A 14,531-nucleotide genomic window follows, 5' to 3' on the forward strand; every position below is an offset into this window, starting at 1 on the left:
CTCCGGCCCGAAACGGCGCGCCAGCTCCTGCAGCTCAGTGCCCAGGGCCCCCGCTAGATGGTACACAAGCTCCGCGGCCGTTCCGGACCCCGCGGTCTCCCGGGACCCCCAGCCAGGCGCCACTGCCCTCCTGGGCTCCATGTCCCCCAAAGGCTTAGGGCTGCGACCCCTCCACCGTCAACTGAGACGGGGAAAAGCCAACAGTTCCGCCCCAGGAAGCCTTTAGGGCTGTGTGGGCGGCGTAGAAGCGAGAAGGGTGGGGAGGAACGAGGGAGAAGGCGTGGGGAAGGGAGATAGATAGTGTCCTAGGTCCCCTGGGCCCTGCCCTTTCCATGCCCAAGGTCACAGGAAACAGGACAGCCAACTTCCAGCCAGACGTCCAAGAGCTGAGGCTCAGGGCTGCAAGTGGTCACTTTAGTGGAGCCCTCCCCACAGGCCCAGTCCAGGCTCCGCCCCCGTGTGTGGAGTCATGGGGCCAACTTGGCAGCAGGGCACTCCAGGCAAGAGGTGACAGGTAGGCAGCCAGTCACTGGCCTCTGCCCGGCTGTACACCAGCTGTCTGCCTGTGTGCTTATTTTCCTGACCAGGAGTGACACAGAAAGCTTAAAGGGCTGGGCTGGACACCACAGCCGCTCAGCGCAAGCCACAGAGGTCCTAGACCCGGGAAAGGTCAGACGCTCTCAGAACTGTGGAAAGGAGGCGAGGGCTTCCAAGTACTGTTTTGTAGAGAAAGCAGCAAATGTGGTCAAGGCAGCGGAGTGTGAAAACCCAGCCCCGCCTCAGGTCTCCACCGAGTCCAGGGGCTATCTACCCCAAAGCCCTGAATAGGAAGGCGGCCTCATACTCCCCCTTCACAGCTGAGCCCAGCATCTCGCTGTAAACCGCTCCAGTCCAGTCACACCTGGGGCCTGGCTGGTTTGGAGGCGGTGCAGACTACACGAGGCAGGAGCCCTGTTAACTTTGGCTGTTTCCTTCTCCTGTTAGACCTAAATCCAGAATTTGGGTTCGGGGGGAAAAAAACAAACAGCCCCTGAACTCCTATTTATACAAAATTTATTATTATATTTTATTCAGGATGACAAGCCATCAGGAGGTCAACACCACGACAAGCACAGACAGAGGGAGAGGCCAAGCTGCTGAATGTCAGCGGCCTGTCTGGAGGGGCTGAGGCTCCGGCCTCAGGAGGCTGAAGCTGGAAGGAGGGAAACAGCTAGGCATACAGGTCCTCCCGGTCCGCAGAGTAAACCTCCCCCTCCTGCAGGAGGGCGAAGTTGAGGAAGTGGGAAGGCCTGTGCACCTCGTGGTAGAACTCTTTGGGGTTCGCCAGCTGCAGCTCATATTTCATGTTGGGGTCATGCCGAACACCTTCGGGGAGAAGGAAACAGCCAGCGTCAACAGGGCTCCCGCCTCATGCAGCCTGCACCACCTCCAAGCCAGCCAGGCCCCAAGTGTGACGGCCGATGGCCTCACCTTATCCCTACTGCTATCCCCACGTCCCCAGGCTCCTCCCACTTACCCATAAAGTTGTAGTTCCACGAGGACTGGGCAGGGACCATGAAGAAGCCAAGGAAGCGGTCCGACAGCAACATCTGGACCCTCTCATAGTGTGAAGGCAGGTAGCCCTTGGGGTTGTTGCCCTTGTCTGTGTTCTGGCGGCCCCATTCGTAGCCACTGGGGGTCAGCTTGTAGGCCGTCAGTGTACAGGAGCCTGGTGTGAAGCTGGGGGAGGGACGAGGACAGAGTAACAGCTCAGGTCACTGTTTTGGGCCCTGGCCTGCAATCCCTGCCCCACCATACTTCCTCCCAAGGAGCCCAGGCTACCTGCACGTGATGATAATGGTCTTCTCGCCATCCCAAGATGGGTTGTCAGCCATGATCTTGGCATGGGTGGTGACATCCTGGGGTGATAACTGCGGGGACTCATTGGGCTGAGTGTGGATCCAACCTAAGGGTTCCATCTCCTATAGGTAAAGAGGAGTACAGAGCTCTTCAGAATCCCATCTGCAGACAGGAATCGCACCAGCTTTTCCACACTCCCAGGCTCCATTACTTCCCATTACCTTGAGGTACTCATGCTGGGGCAGCTGGCCAGGCAGGTGCACCGTCTGGTGAGTGCCCCACTGTGGCACCATCACGATGCAGCGTATCTCCTTCACCTGGGGGTTATCTGGTGGGCTCACCCCATACAGGTATCCTGCAATCTGGAGACAAAGGGGTCAGGGACCAAAATTCTTCTTAGTACCAGCTCAGAGTTGGAGCTCCCAGCCCTCTGTTTTCCTTCCTTCCCCCAAGAACGAGGACAGTTTTTTTAAAACGTGATCAGAACCCCTGTATCAGAATCGGCTGCGGTGCTCGTTCAAAATGTTAAACATGGACCTCATCTCGGACTTCCCACATCAGGACCTCCTGAGTGGGGTCCAGGAATCTGCTCTGCTCACAAGCTCCCCAGCTGATTATTAAGTAGAGCATTCATAAGCAAATGAGCATACAAACCTCCAGCTCAATGTATTTTCACAAGCTGAAAACATCTGGAAATCCAGCACTTGGTGCTATTTTAAATTTTACATTATCACCAAGTAAGAGGATCTGTTTACTATAAACTCACCCACACAGGATATTAACAGTCTTCTCAAATTTGCCAACCTAACAGCCACTAATAGTGGGTTTTTTTGAGATGGAGTCTCACTCTGTCGCCCAGGCTGGAGTGCAGTGGTGTGATCTTAGCTGACTACAACCTCCACGTCCTGGGTTCAAGCAATTCTGCGTCAGCCTCCTGAGTAGCTGGGACTACAGGCACATGCCACCATGCCCCGCTAATTTTCATATATGTCATAGAGACAGGGTTCTGCCATGTTGGCCTCGCTGGTCTTGAACTCCTGACCTCAAGTGATCCAGCCGCCTCGGCCCAAAATGATGTTTTATAAACTATGACTATCCCTGATACACTAGTAAAGTTATACATCTTTTCTCTTTTTTGAAGCAGGGTATCACTCTGTCACCCAGGTTAGCATGCAGTGACATGATCTCAGCTCACTACACTCACCACTCTCCAGGATCAGGTGATCTTCCCACCTCAGGCTCCTGAGTAGCTGAGATTACAGGTGTGGGCCACCATGCCTGGCTAGTTTTCTAATTTTTTTGTAGAGACAGCATTTCATCATGTTGCCCAGGCTGGTCTCGAACTCCTGGGCTCCAAAGATCTGCCCACTTCGGCCTCCCATAATGCTGGGATTAGTCATGAGCCAGTGCGCCCCGCCTGGAGTGCAGTGGTCATCAAAGCTCACTGCTTGGGTTCAAGCAGCCTCAGCCTCCTGAGTAGATGGGACTATAGGCACATTTTTTTTTTTTTTTTTTTTTTTTTCTAGACGGAGTCTTCCTCTGTTGCCCAGGCTGGAGTGCAGTGACACGATCTTGGCTCACTGCAATCTCCCCGACCTGGGTTCAAGCAATTCTCTTGTCTCAGCCTCCCTAGTAGCTGCAACTACAGACACATGCCACCATGCCTGGCTAATTTTTTGTATTTTTAGTAGAGATGGGGTTTCACCATATTGGTCAGGCTGGTCTTGAGCTCCTGACCTCAGGTGATTCACCCACCTCAGCCTCCCAAAGTGCTGGGATTACAGACATTAGCCACTGCACCTAGCCTAGTGTTGGGATTACAGGCGTGAGCCACCACGCACACCTGGTCAGGAATTTGTTTCTGATCATATCTATTCTCTTCCAAATACTATGAGGTTAATACTACATTTACTACCTTCTCTCAGCTGCCACAGCTTTTGCTATCTCATGGGGCCAAAACCCGCCTCTTTGTTTTGGCTATCCTTGCATAATTACTCATCCATGAATCTTGAAACCAGCATCTCAAGTTCTAGACAATCTCAGGTCGGCGTTTTAGGCACAAAATGCGTTGGGCACACACTGTGGCCTAAGTCCACTTACTTGGGCCCGAAGGTCAGATATGCAGATGAACTTCTTAAGCACATTCTTGGGAAGGATGTAGGTGTAGCCAGTCTCCTTGATGTCATCAGATGAAACATAGATGTGATTGGTCCTCAGGTGCAGGTTGGCAGCAGAGATGGCCCTAAAAACGGGTAGGGAGTGTCAGCATCGCTCAGCCCAGCACCTTAGGTAGTGCAGCCGGCCTTTCCATCCCCACCCTCTTGCCCCTGACAGTACCTGACCCTCCACTCAGTCTTGGATGAGAAAGTCTGGGTCTCATAGTTGCTGGTGGTGGAGGTGATGATCTCATCGCCATGCTTGTTGACAGTGCGAGTCTGTGTTGCCGTGAGCTGCGACTGTTCCTTGGTCTGCTTCTCGATCTCAGCAATCTGCTGCCGCTGCTGTGATGGTGCCGAGATCTCCATACCCAGGATGATGTCTCGAATTTCCGATTGGGTCAGTGATGCCACATTCACACTGTGGGGACGGTGTGGGTTATATTAAAAAGATCCCTTCCCTTTGGTCACTTCTGCCTCAATGGAAAGGGTGTAACTTGGTAGGACAGGGCAGCCTATACTCACACCCCAGACAATCCACAAGAGCTGCTTCTACAGGAAGTGTGAAACGGAGGCACACTAACACTTCCAAGATTCGTCAGATCCAAGCAGGACAGCACACAGCGTGTGCACCTTGCCACTGTTTAGCATCCATACACCCCACGCTTCCTTGACCAAAACAATGCTCTGGCACGGAACAGTTCTCAGAAATGGAAACCCCAGAAACCCTACAATACTGGTTCGTAATCAGAGGTGGTACTGTCAGTCACCCTATGAATAGTTTGGGTTGCCACGATGACGGAGGGAGACGAGGAGAGGAAGGTGTGTGTGTGTGTGTGTGTGTGTGTGTGTGTTGGTAGCAGTGTCGGATACTTAGGGCCTCGGATGTTCAAACTTCTTACCATGTATGGACAGTAAAGAAATGCCCTGTTCAAAATGGCAACAGTGAGAAACAACGGCCAAGAGTCAGACAGAAGCCCTAAAACACAGACGCTTCCCATACTATTGAAAGACACTGCTGTATCTCTCTTCTATGAGACTCCGTAAGATAATTTCTTTCCTTGTTTTCAAGATAGGGTCTTGCTCTGTCACCCAGGCGGGAGTACAGTGGCATAATCATGGCTCACTGCAGCTTCAAACTCCCGGGCTCAAGCGAGCCTCTTGCCTCAGCCTCCATGAAGCTGGGACTACAGGCATGCACCACCACACCTGTTTTAAATTTTTTCTTTTGTAGAGATGGGGTCAGTCTCTTTTGTTGATCAGGCTGGTTTCAACTCCTGGCTCATGCAATCCTCCCACCTTGGCCTCCCAAAGTGCTGGTATTACTAGCATGAGCACTCAAGCCCGGCCAAGACAAGATAATTTATTGATAAACTTTTCTTTTTTTTTTTGAGACAGAATCTCACTCTCGTCACCTAGGCTGGAGTGCAGTGGTGCGATGGCTCACTGCAACCTCCGCCCCCAAGGTTCAAGCAATTCTCCTGCCTCAGCCTCCCAAGTAGCTGGGATCACAGGCGAGCGCCACCACAACTGGCTAATTTTTGTATTTTTAGTAGAGACGGGGTTTCACCATGTTGGCCAGGATGGTTTCAAACTCCTGACCTCAAATGATCTACCCACCTCGGCCTCCCAAAGTGCTGGGATTACAGGCATGAGCCACTGTACCTGGCCTTCTGGAGAAACTTGTAAGGCTAAATGCTTCCGAACCCCAGAAAACCACATACAGACCCCTCCTATCTGTCTCCCCACCAGCACTGCTCACTTGTTTTTCTTGCCGTAGTCAGCCAAGATCAGATCCTTGAGCTGCACCTCGACCTTGATCCACTCTTCATCAGTCAGAGTGGGCCAGATGTGGTGTGGTTCTGTAATAGTAGTCTTGTCTGGCTTCAGGATCACTTTTGCCCGGTCATTGTTCACATGCAGGGCACGCAGAATCAGGATGAGACGGGAGAAGGCCTAGGAAAAGATGTGGAAGAGTGGGGTAGGTCCGCTGCTTGAGGCTCTCCCACTTTAATCCTAACCTTTTATGAAACCCAAGATTTTTTTTTTTTTTTGAGACGGAGTCTCGCTCTGTCGCCCAGGCTGGGTTGCAGTGACGCAATCTCAGCTCACTGCAAGCTCTATCTCCCCGGTTCATGCCATTCTCCTGCCTCAGCCTTTGGAGTAGCTGGGATTACAGGCCCCTGCCACCACGCCTGGCTAATTTTTTGTATTTTTAGTAGAGATGGAGTTTCACCCTGTTAGCCAGGATGGTCTCAATCTCCTGACCTCGTGATCCACCTGCCTCAGCCTCCCGAAGTGTTGGGATTACAGGCGTGAGCCGCCGCCCCTGGCCTTTTTTATTTATTTATTTACTTTTCTTGAGACAGTCTGTCACCCAGGCTGGAGGGCAATGGTGCCATCTCAATTCACTGCAACCCCTGCCTCCTGGGTTCCGGTGATTCTGGTGCCTCAGCCTCCCAAGTAGCTGGGACTACAGGCGCGTCCCACCACACCCGGCTAATTTTTTTTGTATTTTTAGTAGAGATGGGGTCTCGTCATGTTGGCCAGCCTGGTCTCAAACTCCTGACTTCAGGTGATTCACCCACCTCAGCCTCCAGTGGCTCACACACGGGATTCAGGTGTGAGCCACTGCGCCTGGCCCCAAGAGTTGATTTTTAACTTTAAGGTCTTAAACCCTCATGACAGTCCAGAGTTCCCACCTAATCTATAGGCTAAAAATGTGAAAATGGAAAAAACCTAAGACACAGGATCTTCTCCTGACCCTAAACCTGCTCCTCCTCCAGCGATCTTCTCTTCCCAAGGTTCATACCGTGTAAGATGAAATAGTCTTGAGCCAGTCATCGTAGAGGTTGAAGAGAACCATCTGGGGCTCAGTGGCTTTAAGGATGAGATCCCCAAACTTTTCAACCTTGAGACACGCCTGGAAAGGGAGTTGGAGCTCCGATCCTTTGATGACAATATTGGGGAAGTCCAGTAAGTGCACCTAAGACAAGATCAAGTCCAAGATGAGAAACGGCCTAAAGGTCTCAGTTTCTTTTCTTCTACCCACCCACCCTCTTACCTCCAGTGGGTCCAGCATGCCCTTCCTGGTGACAATGATCTGCTTGGGCTGTTCCTCCACAGGCAGAGATCGGATCAGGGCGGCCACCTCCTCAGCCGTCTTCCACTTAGCCAACTTAAAAGCAAGAGAGAAGAAAATGGAAATTTAGTCTCTACCCTCCTAGATCAACTAGAACAGAATATCCTAGTTTTGAAATAATCCAACTGTTTCTACTGAACGCTGGTGTTAAATGTTAGGCACTTAGAGGGTAGAAAGTATCAAACGGCCGTGTCCAGGGACCAGGCTGACAGCCCCTTTCAACAAGACAATACCACACGCTGACACATGAGTATGTGCTAAACTACATACTGTATTAGAGTTCAGGAGCCAAAGAAATTAAGGCTACTGGGATCAGAAAAAAGCTGCCCAAAAAAATGTGTCTTTTTTTTTTGAGACGGAGTCTCGCTCTGTCGCCCAGGCTGGAGTACAGTGGCCGGATCTCAGCTCACTGCAAGCTCCGTCTCCCAGGTTCACGCCATTCTCCTGCCTCAGCCTCCCGAGTAGCTGGGACTACAGGCGCCCGCCATCTCGCCCGGCTAGTTTTTTGTATTTTAGTAGAGACGGGGTTTCACTGTGTTAGCCAGGATGGTCTCGATCTCCTGACCTTGTAATCCACCCGTCTCGGCCTCCCAAAGTGCTGGGATTACAGGCTTGAGCCACCGCGCCCGGCCAAAAATGTGTCTTAAGGAGGGACTGTGATTAACAGAGCAAAGAGGGGAGTTCATTCTAGAAAGAAAAATACGAGCAAAACACAGATGTGGAGATGAGCATCGGGGTTTGGGCTACGAAGATTCTAGACTGACTGTAAGATGAAACATGCTATAAATGTAAAGGAAGAAAAACTGGCTGGACAGATACAGCCCAGCCAGATGTTGAATGTCTAGGAAGCTAAAGAAGAGTTAATTCAGCAAGAGTTCTGAGGTAGAGAAGAGACTGAGTCAAAGTGGATGTTTCAAGAATAAGTGTTGCCTTTGGAAAAATGATTTTTGATAGCCCTGTTCGAGAAAGGTTAGAAATTCAGGAAACAGACCAGCTGGAAGGGAACGGAGCACCTCAAACACTCTTGAACCTCCCACAGAATACTTCCCAAGGAATTTAGGGGATAAGTCCAAATGAGATGTTCTCGGCCTTTCATCTAACAAACCAGTAAATACTACCCAGTCCACCCCAAGAATAAGAGGCAACATGGTTCTATGGCCTCTTCCTCTTTAAACCTGCTCACCTGCCCCAGACGCTTCTGTCCCGCCCACACAGATGTGTGGATTATCTTGAGGAACAGCTGCCCTGTGCGTGGGTTGAAGATGAAGATGGCTCCATTGATGGGCTTGGTTGTCAAATTCCCTTCAAAGGTCTAGAGAAGGACTGCATTCGTTAGCATGGCCTACACATCACCACCCTGCCTTCTTCCCAGCATGTGTACACACTGAGCCCATTACCCTCCCACAGCCCTGTACAGAGTCCCGCACCCATACACTGCTGGTAACACTCACCTTGTGAATAGTCACTCTGTAGACGTTGGTGTCATCCACAAACCAGATAATCTGGTTGGAGAAGAGCTCACCATAGTTCTGAGAAGATAAATAAGGCTCAGTGGGCTCAGATGAATAGAGCTGTAGCCCCTTGCGGATCCGTTCACGTAACACGTACAGGGCAGGGTTTGCCTTCATGATCTTGGCCATGGCCTGCTGGATGAGAGGCTTGCTGCCTGGGAACCAGTTTCCATAGGCACTGGGAAGGTAAAAGGGTCAAGAAAAGTTAAGACCAGGCTGATAGCCCCAGAAACAAGACAAACTGCAACTCTACGGAGGAAGAAAGACTGTTGGCCAGGCTGACATGTGTACATACAGGCTGGAGAAGAGAATCAGTGACCCATGGGTCACTTCCTCTCACTCAGTAAAAAAGTATGACTAAAGTATGGGGCTAATGGAAAATACATGGAGAGTGTGTGTGTGTGTGTGTGTGTGTGACAAGAGTCTTGCTCTGTCACACAGGCTGGAGTGCAGTGGCACAATCTCGGCTCCCTGCAACCTCCGCTTCCTGGGTTCAAGCAATTCTCCCAACTCAGCCTTCCGAGTAGCTGGGACTACAGGCATGGACCACCACATCCAGCTAATTTTTTGTATTTTAGTAGAGATGGGATTTCAACATGTTGCCCAGACTGGTCTCAAACTCCTAAGCTCAGGCAATCTGCCCACCTCGGCCTCCCAAAATGCTGCAATCACAGGTGTGAGCCACTGCGCCTGGCCTGAAAATACATGGTTCTGAGCCTCAACTCACCTGTGCAAGTTATAGGCCAGGTCAATGGCAATGAGTACACCTGTGGGTGAAGGGTAGATACTCATGTTGTCCGTGGTGTAGTCCAGGAACTTGGCCCGTGCGTAGCGCTCAATGTCGTGGGAATCATAGTCTCCCCAGCGCAACTGGATGTCAATCCAGTATTTCTGGGTGGTGGTGCTGTCCATCACATCCCTGAAGATGAAGAGGGTTCAAGCTTCTAGGAACCCATGGGCATAACCAATGCCCCCAGAACCACTTAAATTCCAACACCATCCCACCCACTCCACCAACTTGTTCTGGATCAGCAAGACCCCAGAAAATCAGCAGCTCTGACTAAGGCTCCAGGGGTAGCACTGGCTCCAAGTTTGAAACAAAGGCAGACAGGGACAATTCCTAAAGTTGTAGTGCTAGAAGAACAGGAAAACTAAAGTTCCTGGCTGTCCAGGGCTGGGTCCTGAGGCACTTACTTGGAGTCAGCCAGCAATGAGGGCCGGGAGACGTTCCACTTATAGGAGGCAAAGAGCAGGATATCTGCACAGGAAGAGTTCATCTTATACGACTTTCGGGGATGGATTGTCTCCTTTTGTACTGTCTCAATTTCCAGTGCATCGAGTTCCTGGTCAAACACCTGAAGGAAAAGATGGAGACATTAAGACTTGTTAAGGAAGGCCGGGCGCAGTGGCTCAAGCCTGTAATCCCAGCACTTTGGGAGGCCGAGACGGGCGGATCACGAGGTCAGGAGATCGAGACCATCCTGGCTAACACGGTGAAACTCCGTCTCTACTAAAAAATACAAAAATCTAGCCGGGTGAGGTGGCGGGCGCCTATAGTCCCAGCTACTCGGGAGGCTGAGGCAGGAGAATGGCGTAAACCCGGGAGGCGGAGCTTGCAGTGAGCTGAGATCCGGCCACTGCACTCTAGCCCGGGCGACAGAGCGAGACTCCATCTCAAAAAAAAAAAGACATGTTAAGGAAGCCCAATTAAAATCAGAGTTTGTAGAATAAGATAATGAGGCAATAGGAGTTTCATCCTCAGAGCTTCCAGGGTGGATTTCCCATATGCAAAAGAGCAAGCTGAGCTGACTCTCTATAGCACCCTCTCCCTCGATTCCAGCCCACCTGACACAAGTCCATAACGATGCTCTCATGGATCTTCTGCCACAAGTGAGCTCGGAAGATCTGGATGAGAGAGATCTTCAGCGTGGGGATCTTGCCGTGCATGAAGATACCCGTCAGGTCTAGCTGCACCTGAAAGCCTACGTATACCTGCCAGGAAAACGACAATGGGACATTAGAGATCAAGGGACTCGGGTGCTCATGACATAACCAAGGCAAGAAGAAACAACTATTTTTAGCTTCTTATCTCCAGTGTCTATCAATCACACTCACATTGGCTCGATTAATGGTTGGGGACCACCAGAGGGTGAATCTACGATTGGGAATCTGGTTCAATCCTGATCGCTGAGCATTAGTTAGCTTCTTCCACTTCATAGACTCCTCAAAGCCACTGGCCTTCTCCCTGAGGAGCAAGAGATGCAGGTGAGGTGATATCCTGCCATCTCCCAGCACACTGCTGACCTCCTGGAGGGGGCTGTCTGGGGAACACCACAGGAAATCACAGAGTACACAAGAGATGAGCTCAAAGGGTTGTGACAGGTCCTTCTAAGAGAGGAGAATCCTCACCAGAAAAGCCCCTCCCAGGTAGGGAAGTAAGTGCCCTTAAAGAGTGTGTGTTCCAGAATGCCTTCCACACCGCCCAGGGCCTGGATCATGTCTGTACGGTAGTTGTTCAGGTTCCAGAGCTTCCCATCATGGCGTTGGTGTGTCCACCAGAATGGATTCTGCTTCAAAACCTAGATAGGAAGGCAGGCACGGTCAAGCTTCTGGGGGCCTATTGCCCCACGTTTCTGGGATAGTCATGGATTTTCCTGATTGAGGGAAATCTCCTCCCTCCACATACCTGATACTGCTTAAAGTCCGTTCTGACGCGCCAGCCCTTATCGTAAGCCAGTGTGTGCCGGTCCTTCTGGAAGAGGGTATTGATTCGTGGAATGCCACGATCCCATGAATCTTCTAGGTCTTCCAAAGTCAGGCGTCTTCCAAAAAAAGAAAGATTCAAGTCAAAACGCGATCTCACATGAGGAGCTCAGCACTCCTTCCTGGCCAAAAATAATTAGGTCAGTAGAACCAGCCTTCTCACCTCCATAAAACCATGGCATGCTCTGACCCTGAACTCCACACACAGTCCAAAGGCCACCACCTGCCCCTGCCCCAGGGTTGCCATGCCCTCCTAGATGCCCACCTGTTCTGAGCAATGGCCTCTTGCCTCTTGAGTGCGTATTCAGCCCAGACCCGCTGAGAATCAATGAACTCGCTCTCCCACGGCTGTATGTAGCGGTACAAGTTGGGAATCAGCTGGTCTTCTTCATGGCTCATTCCTGAACGGAAGTGTGTGATACCTACATCTGTCTGCTTGGACCACCTGTTTGGGGTACAACCAAGATTAGAGAAAAAATAAAGCCCAAAACTAAAGAAATATCCACTTCCCTCAGGGCCTAAGCGACAGGGTTTAGAAATCTGTTGAACCGGCTGTACCTGAGGTCGGACTGGGGGATGAGCACATGGCCCATTGAGAGCATGCCGAGTCCACCCAGCTCCTTAGGCGTGTAGAACACAACCGGGGGGAACCGACTTGGCATCTTGGAGTTGAGTCCGATCTTGATGCGTGTCTGGATCTTGTTCTCACACTTTACTAGTAAGTCCAAGAGCTCCTGGGTGTTCACCACAGCCTCCCGAAAGTATGTCATAAGGCCAATGAGAGCTGTATTCCACTTATTCACAATCTAAAGACAGTAGAAAAAAAAGTCAGTTACAGATGAGCCAGGGCGGGGAGGGTGGGGACTACTTACTTGATCCAGTTATTTTATCTCTACTACTCAAGAAAGACTTGAGTTCAACATCATTAGTCACTAGGGAAATAGAAAGCAAAATCACAATGAGGCTGGGCGCAGTGGCTCATGCCTATAATCCCGGCACTTTGGGAGGCCGAGGTGGGAGGACTGCTTAAGCCCAGGATTTGGGAGACCAGACTGGCCAACATGGCAAAACCCTGTCTCTACTAAAAATACAAAAATTAGCCGGGTGTGGTAGCGGGTGCCTATAATCCCAGCTACTCAGGAGGCTGAGGCAGGAGAATCATTTGAACCCAGGAGGCAGAGGTTAAAGTGAGCTGAGATTGTACCACTGCACTCCAGCCTGGGAGACAGAGCTAGACTCTGTCTCAAAAAAAAAAAGAAAAGAAAAAGCACACCAGATGGAGCTATACAAAGTAGTGAAGAACACCAGAAATAGACATAGTATGTGGGTAAAATGCAAAAAAATTTTTTTTTTCATTTTGCAATTTCTATAAAAGATAAAGGCTGTTCAAAGCAAAAAGAGTAACAAAGTATTATAGCACTTATAATACATGTACAACTAAAATGTTATGACAAAAATACTACTAAGAGTGGGAGTGGAAGTTAAAGTGTATTATTCTAAGGTTCTTGTACTATATGTCAAGTGATCCGTAGCAGACTAATGGTCACAGTAGATCATGATAAGTGAGGGATGTATACTGTAAATCTTAGAGCAAATAAGAAGAAAAAAAACCATGTAGCCAAATAAGTGAAGAGTGGAGATAAAGTCATAAAACAACTAAATTCAGAAGAAGGCAAGACAAGAGAAAAACAGAAAAAAAATAATTAAAAAAAAAAAGATGGTAGATTTAAACTGACCTAATTGCCACATTGATGGTTACATTAACCTTAATTGAGGTATGTAGACCATTTGTAAGACAAACATTGTCAAACTGGATTGAAATAAAAAGGCCGGGCTCGGTGGTTCACACCTGTAATCCCAGCACTTTGGGAGACCAAGGCGGGCCTCGGGGTCAGGAGTTCGATATCAGCCTGGCCAGCATGGTGAAACCCCGTCTCTACTAAAAATACGAAAATTAGCTGGGCATAGTGGCACGCGCCTGTAGACTCAGTTACTTGGGAGGCTGAGGTAGGAGAATCACTTGAACTCGGGAGGCAGAGGTTGTAGTGAGCCAAGATCACGCCACTACACTCCAGCCTGGGCGACAAAAGGAGAGACTCCATCTCAAAAACAACAACAACAAAAAAAGATCCAACTATATGCTGTCGATAGGAAATAAACTTTAATTACAAAGACACAGATTAACAGTAAAAAGATGGAAAAATACACCCATGCAAACACAAAACAAAGCTGGAGTGGCACTACTGATGTAAGACAAGACTTCAGACCATGGAATACCATCAGGAATACAGAGGGATATTTGATATGATAAAGTAGTCAACTCGTTCAGAAGACCCAATAATCCTAAATACATTATGTAACTAATAACAGAATCTCAAAAATGATGGACCTGAAAGAAAAGAAACTCACAGCTGTAGCTGGAGCTTTCTGTTTTTGGAGACAGGGTCTTGCTCTGTTGCCCAGGCTGGAGTACAATGGCACCATCTCCACTCATTGCAGCCTCCACCTCCCAGGCTCAAGAGACTCTCCCACCTCAGCCTCCCAAGTAGCTGGGACTACAGGCGTGTACCACCACACCCAGCTAATTTTTGTATTTTTTTGTAGAGATGGGGTTTCACTATGTTGCCCAGGCTGGTCTCGAACTCCTGTGCTCAAGCAATCCACCAGCCTCAGCCTCCCAAACTGCTGGGATTACTAGAGATTTCTAATACTCCTCAGCAACTGATAGAAGTATACAAAAAAATATCACTAAGAATATAGAAGACTTGAGCAATGTAACCAATTGACTGAACCTAACATTTGTATAATACTCAACCTGACAATAGCAGAATACAGATTAACAGATCTTTTCTAGCACACATGGGACAGGCACCAAGATAGACTGTATGTAAGGACATCAAAAAGTCAGCCTCGGCCAGGCACGGTGGCTCATGCTTGTAATCCCAGCACTTTGGGAGGCCGAGACGGGCGGATCACGAGGTCAGGAGATCGAGACCCGAGACCATCCTGGCTAACACGGTGAAACCCCATCTCTACTGAAAAAAAGAAAAAAAAAGAAAAAAAAAAAGCCGGGCGTGGTGGCAGCGCCTGTAGTCCCAGCTACTCGGGAGGCTGAGGCAG

At 49.7% G+C, this 14,531-nt stretch overlaps 2 protein-coding genes across 2 annotated transcripts in view; both read right to left on the minus strand.

The window, feature by feature from the left end:
* The window catches only part of RILP (Rab interacting lysosomal protein), a 3,923-nt gene extending 3,501 nt beyond the window's left edge, over positions 1 to 422 (minus strand). The window contains exon 1 of the mRNA XM_011956273.1: positions 1 to 422. Coding sequence (XP_011811663.1) covers positions 1 to 141 — 141 coding nt within the window. The 5' untranslated portion in view covers positions 142 to 422.
* A 614-nt stretch (positions 423 to 1,036) lies between these two features.
* Positions 1,037 to 14,531, minus strand: part of PRPF8 (pre-mRNA processing factor 8) — a 37,519-nt gene continuing 24,024 nt past the window's right edge. Inside the window, exons 25-43 of the mRNA XM_011955962.1 lie at positions 11,970 to 12,217; positions 11,677 to 11,856; positions 11,335 to 11,470; positions 11,058 to 11,227; positions 10,764 to 10,893; positions 10,494 to 10,640; positions 9,843 to 10,003; positions 9,376 to 9,567; positions 8,589 to 8,826; positions 8,321 to 8,449; positions 7,060 to 7,173; positions 6,808 to 6,981; positions 5,758 to 5,951; positions 4,177 to 4,416; positions 3,940 to 4,081; positions 2,061 to 2,201; positions 1,822 to 1,961; positions 1,517 to 1,719; positions 1,037 to 1,365 (exon numbers count right to left, since the gene is read on the minus strand). Coding sequence (XP_011811352.1) covers positions 1,211 to 1,365; positions 1,517 to 1,719; positions 1,822 to 1,961; positions 2,061 to 2,201; positions 3,940 to 4,081; positions 4,177 to 4,416; positions 5,758 to 5,951; positions 6,808 to 6,981; positions 7,060 to 7,173; positions 8,321 to 8,449; positions 8,589 to 8,826; positions 9,376 to 9,567; positions 9,843 to 10,003; positions 10,494 to 10,640; positions 10,764 to 10,893; positions 11,058 to 11,227; positions 11,335 to 11,470; positions 11,677 to 11,856; positions 11,970 to 12,217 — 3,234 coding nt within the window. The 3' untranslated portion in view covers positions 1,037 to 1,210. The remainder of the gene's footprint in view (positions 1,366 to 1,516; positions 1,720 to 1,821; positions 1,962 to 2,060; positions 2,202 to 3,939; positions 4,082 to 4,176; positions 4,417 to 5,757; positions 5,952 to 6,807; positions 6,982 to 7,059; positions 7,174 to 8,320; positions 8,450 to 8,588; positions 8,827 to 9,375; positions 9,568 to 9,842; positions 10,004 to 10,493; positions 10,641 to 10,763; positions 10,894 to 11,057; positions 11,228 to 11,334; positions 11,471 to 11,676; positions 11,857 to 11,969; positions 12,218 to 14,531) is intronic.

This window comes from Colobus angolensis, unplaced genomic scaffold (genome assembly GCF_000951035.1).
Source record: "Colobus angolensis palliatus isolate OR3802 unplaced genomic scaffold, Cang.pa_1.0 Scaffold110, whole genome shotgun sequence".
Taxonomy (NCBI): domain Eukaryota; kingdom Metazoa; phylum Chordata; class Mammalia; order Primates; family Cercopithecidae; genus Colobus; species Colobus angolensis.